Source organism: Olea europaea, chromosome 1, assembly GCF_002742605.1.
Source record: "Olea europaea var. sylvestris chromosome 1, O_europaea_v1, whole genome shotgun sequence".
NCBI classification, from domain to species: domain Eukaryota; kingdom Viridiplantae; phylum Streptophyta; class Magnoliopsida; order Lamiales; family Oleaceae; genus Olea; species Olea europaea.
The window spans coordinates 9,828,456-9,832,486 of NC_036237.1; the positions used below are offsets into that span (position 1 = coordinate 9,828,456).

At 32.0% G+C, this 4,031-nt stretch overlaps 1 protein-coding gene across 1 annotated transcript; it reads left to right on the plus strand.

The window, feature by feature from the left end:
- Window positions 1-92: 92 nt before the first annotated feature.
- Window positions 93-1,695, plus strand: LOC111393362 (probable membrane-associated kinase regulator 2). Its single transcript, XM_023018869.1, has 2 exons — window positions 93-1,116; window positions 1,211-1,695. The coding sequence occupies exons 1-2, from the start codon at window positions 291-293 to the stop codon at window positions 1,309-1,311; spliced, it is 927 nt and encodes a 308-aa protein (XP_022874637.1). The 5' UTR covers window positions 93-290; the 3' UTR covers window positions 1,312-1,695.
- The last annotated feature ends 2,336 nt before the right edge of the window (window positions 1,696-4,031 follow it).

Below are 4,031 nucleotides of genomic sequence, written 5' to 3' on the forward strand. Positions count from 1 at the left end.
TTTACTAAAAAACTTATTTTAATCTCAACAAACAAGGGCTTAATGCAAAAACGTAAAATTATATATATATATAACCACGAGACAAACAAAGCCTTAATAAACCATGCCCCCGCTCCTCGCAATCTTACGCACCCACCCACAAACCTGCATAAAAGCCTTCTTCATCCTCTGCTTTCACAAAGCATTTTTCCAGACCCCAACGCCATTAGTAAAAAATCCTACCCCTTTATATACCCACCATTTTTACTGTTATTCACTATCTCTTCCTTCTTTCTTTGCATAAACTCTCAATGGAATCTTTAAGCATTTTCAAGTTCTGGCGGAATGTCACTGGAGATTCCTTTAGAAATAGCTCCGACGTAGAAAATGATGACGAAGAATCGTTCTTCGATTTGGTCTTGAAATCACCTGGTTGCACCAATAACGAAGAAACAAAAAAGGAATTTCATTTCGTTGAATCTCCGAGAGACGTTTTCATGACCGAGAAAAATTTATCAATGGAATCTGATTCAAAGCTGTTATCGTCTCCGATTTCGTTGCTGAAATCGGGGCCGATGTTCAAAGTCTTCATGCTGGGGTTCAGAAAGGCGGGGAAAAGTGAGTCCGGCGACTTGTTACCGGCGACTCCAACTCGGTTCACGAGATCATCCAAAAACGAACAGAGCAAACGCTTTTCCCCGAAATGCAAATCTGAAGCTGCAGTTTCCCCATGTTTAACCAAAGACAACAGTTTGAGAAGCAAATTGATAAAAGAATCCTCCAATGAGATCTCCACAGAGGCTAAACCAAAGCAACCTGTCCCAAAGTATTTGAAGCTGATAAAGCCTCTGTATGTCAAGGTATCGAAGAGACAAAATGAAAAATCAAAGTTCTCTAATTCCGTCACACCGTTATCTTCCCCGGTGACGGCGACGGTGAATCTATCGCAGAGCAGCCGAGTGGGTAGTTTTAAGGTTGTAGCAAAGCATTTAGGAAAAAGCCGATCGGCCTCGGCTGTTGTCGGAATGTCTCCGTCGCCGATTAACCGGAGGGAAGGCTCCCTATTGCAACAGCACGAAGATGGAATCCAAGGCGCCATTCTTCATTGCAAGAAATCCTACAATTCTTCGTCGAAAGGTACATTAAAATTCTGGTCGTGGATAGAATTTTTAATAAGTCGACCTTGAAGTCTTCTTTGACTAGTAGTGATCTTTTTATTCTTGATTTGCAGAACTTTCCCAGCTATGGCGATCTGCAAGTGATCCTCCTAACCAGAAAACAATACATCAGGGAAGAAATTCATGGGAAGAACAGAAGAGATGCAGCATTTGAAGCTCAAGCCCCTTATTCAAAAAGCAAAATAGCAGCGGGAAAATTAGTAAAAAAATATTAAAATCTGACGAAGATATTACGTCATAATTCTTAGGCATGACAATAAATCGATATTAGCAATTTAGGCTCATCTTTTTTTTTTTTGTAAAATCAAGGCCATTGGATATGAAAACGAAAAGCTGGTCGATTTAGACAATATCAAATCTTTAAGAATAGAAATACGTAAAAATTCTATTCGTCGAACTATCTATCTAGATAATTTAGTCTCGTGAAATATGATAAGAAGTTTTTTTTTTTTTTTTTTATCCTAGTAAAATGAACATGAGTGTAATAATTATATTATACAGTGTAAATTGAGGGAAATGATTACTATTTTTCTTGTAATCCGAAATCTGTTTCAAATTGGGTATTATGATTTCTTGAAAGAATTAGGTTTGTTTTGGTTCAACTTCAAATCAAAGATAAGATCATTACCACTTTAAGATTCTATGATATGATAGAACAGTTGTCTTCTCTGTACAAATCTTGCTTTTATTTTCCCCTCTCTCTCTCTCTCTTTTTGGAAATTTGGAAAAGGAAAAACAAAGTAACCTTTTGGGTGGGCTAGATTATCTTGTTCGGTTCAGATTCGTTTAATAAATGTTCTCAATCTTAAAATCAAGAATCGACCAATGTTTGACTTTACATGTAATTTGTGTTTAATGAGTCAGATTTTTTAGAAAAATATTTCTAACCATACATTTTATAAGATTTATAACTTTTTACTATTTTGAAACTATAAATTCTAAAAAAATATAATAATTATTTTCATTTGGAAAGTTACTCCCAAACAATTGGATATTGAGCCTCTGTTTGATCCCAATTAAATTAAATTACATTTCATTTTTCTCTCTTCTATTTTAAACCACACAATTTTTCATAAAATAATATTACACGTAAATCGAAAACTTTTTATTTTTTTTCAACCACTCATTTTTCTAAAAAATATTATTCCCGCCATTTTCATTTTCAGTTAATGGGGTCAAACAGGGGCTGAATATTATATTCCTAGATTTACCTTCTATTTGGTTCTAAAAATCAAATTTTTATTAGATTTAAGGAAAGTTGATGAAGTGTGTGTTTGAAAAGTTGATTTCATGAAATTTGTGAATAAAAATGAGTTTGGGGAAAAATGAGTCATATATAATTAAGGCCATACTATGACTTAATTGATCTATCATTTAGCCCTTATTTGATGGATATTATAATAAGATTTTTAGTAGATTTTGATAAAAATTGATGAAATGTGTAATTAAAAAATTGTGAAATTCATGAAATATTTGATTATAATTAATTGTTATTTTTGACTTTGATAAAATTTTAAATTTTAATTCATACTCACGTGGCTTGATATTGTAGCGCCACTTAAATTAAATAGCTTTATTTTATTATGATTGAATTTGAAGTCACGACGTCTACTTAGGTCAAATGAAAGCAACCTAAACAGTGAAAACAAGATTTTCATGTCCGCGTCAAATTTGAATCAATTTTTAGTCGTATCGTGTATCTATAGTTTCAGGCATACTCCAAGCAACGGCAATGATGAATGGGCCATTTATTGACTAGGGGGAGGAAGCATGAATCCAACGGCCAATAAATATTAAGTCTCCTCCCAAGTCACAAGTGAAGTCCAACGCGCAATAAATTCTTTTCACAAAAATCACACTCTCATTGACTTTCAGTCCTCGACCAATTAATAGGAAAATTAAATCCTTACATGTAATTATTATCGCAAAAAACTTTATCTTAAATTAATTAAAAATTAAGACACTCACGGAAATATTTCGATAAAATTGTAACATTAGTCTTTAATTTATTGTCTAAGTACTAAGTTGTTCCATCACTCAACTCTTTAAATTTCCCTTAATTCATCATTGACCTTGAAAAGATACACTACTTTAAATTTATGAGAGCCACGGATTTCTAACTTAAAAAAATTAGATATTTGAAGAACACTAGAAGATATAACATAATTAGAACATTTTTCATAGTTGGAGACTAATTGTACAATTATAGTAAAAGATTGGAAACTAACTTGCTACTTGAACAAAAAATCAAGGACTAATAGCGTAGATCTTTAAACATTCATAAGATGATGGATGAGCAAGAGGAAAAAAGATAACTAATAAATTATATTACATATTTTTCTTAATTAACTTTATTAAAGTCCAATCAACGTGCCAAAGATACCATTAATAATTTGGTAAGAAATTTGGCTAATCGTAAAGTGAGTAAATTTTACTTGTTATATTTGATTTGAAGTATGGTCGGATAAAATATTAGATTATCCGTGAAATAGTTTATACACGAAATGATGACAGTATGTTAATTATATGTTTGTTTTTGTAATTATATTGAAAGGTTCATGATTGTTGATCGATCAAAATGTTTATGTTCAAAGTTAGGCACCAGTAAACACGAAATTTTACTTTAGCATTTAGTTCTACTCGAAACACTTGTAAAAAATTAAAACTTTATTCATATTAAACTAGTATATTAATAAAAGCTTTCAAATTAAGTCTTGCTTATTCATTTTAATTAAATAAAATTTAACCACAAGGTGGAGTTTGCAAGTTGCCAAACATTAACGTTTTTCACAATAACCTAGAAGAGAAGAAGTTGTACTATTTAGCATATGTTACTAAGACGGTTGAATAAGATCGATTTTAACTTGTATTTTT

What these genes read in the sequence shown, in the direction of transcription:
- LOC111393362 (XM_023018869.1), top strand. Translation starts at nt 291, where the DNA reads ATGGAATCTTTAAGCATTTTCAAGTTCTGGCGGAATGTCACTGGAGAT. An exon ending in CTACAATTCTTCGTCGAAAG is followed by an intron (nt 1,117 to 1,210) that starts GTACATTAAAAT and finishes CTTGATTTGCAG; the next exon opens with AACTTTCCCAGCTATGGCGA.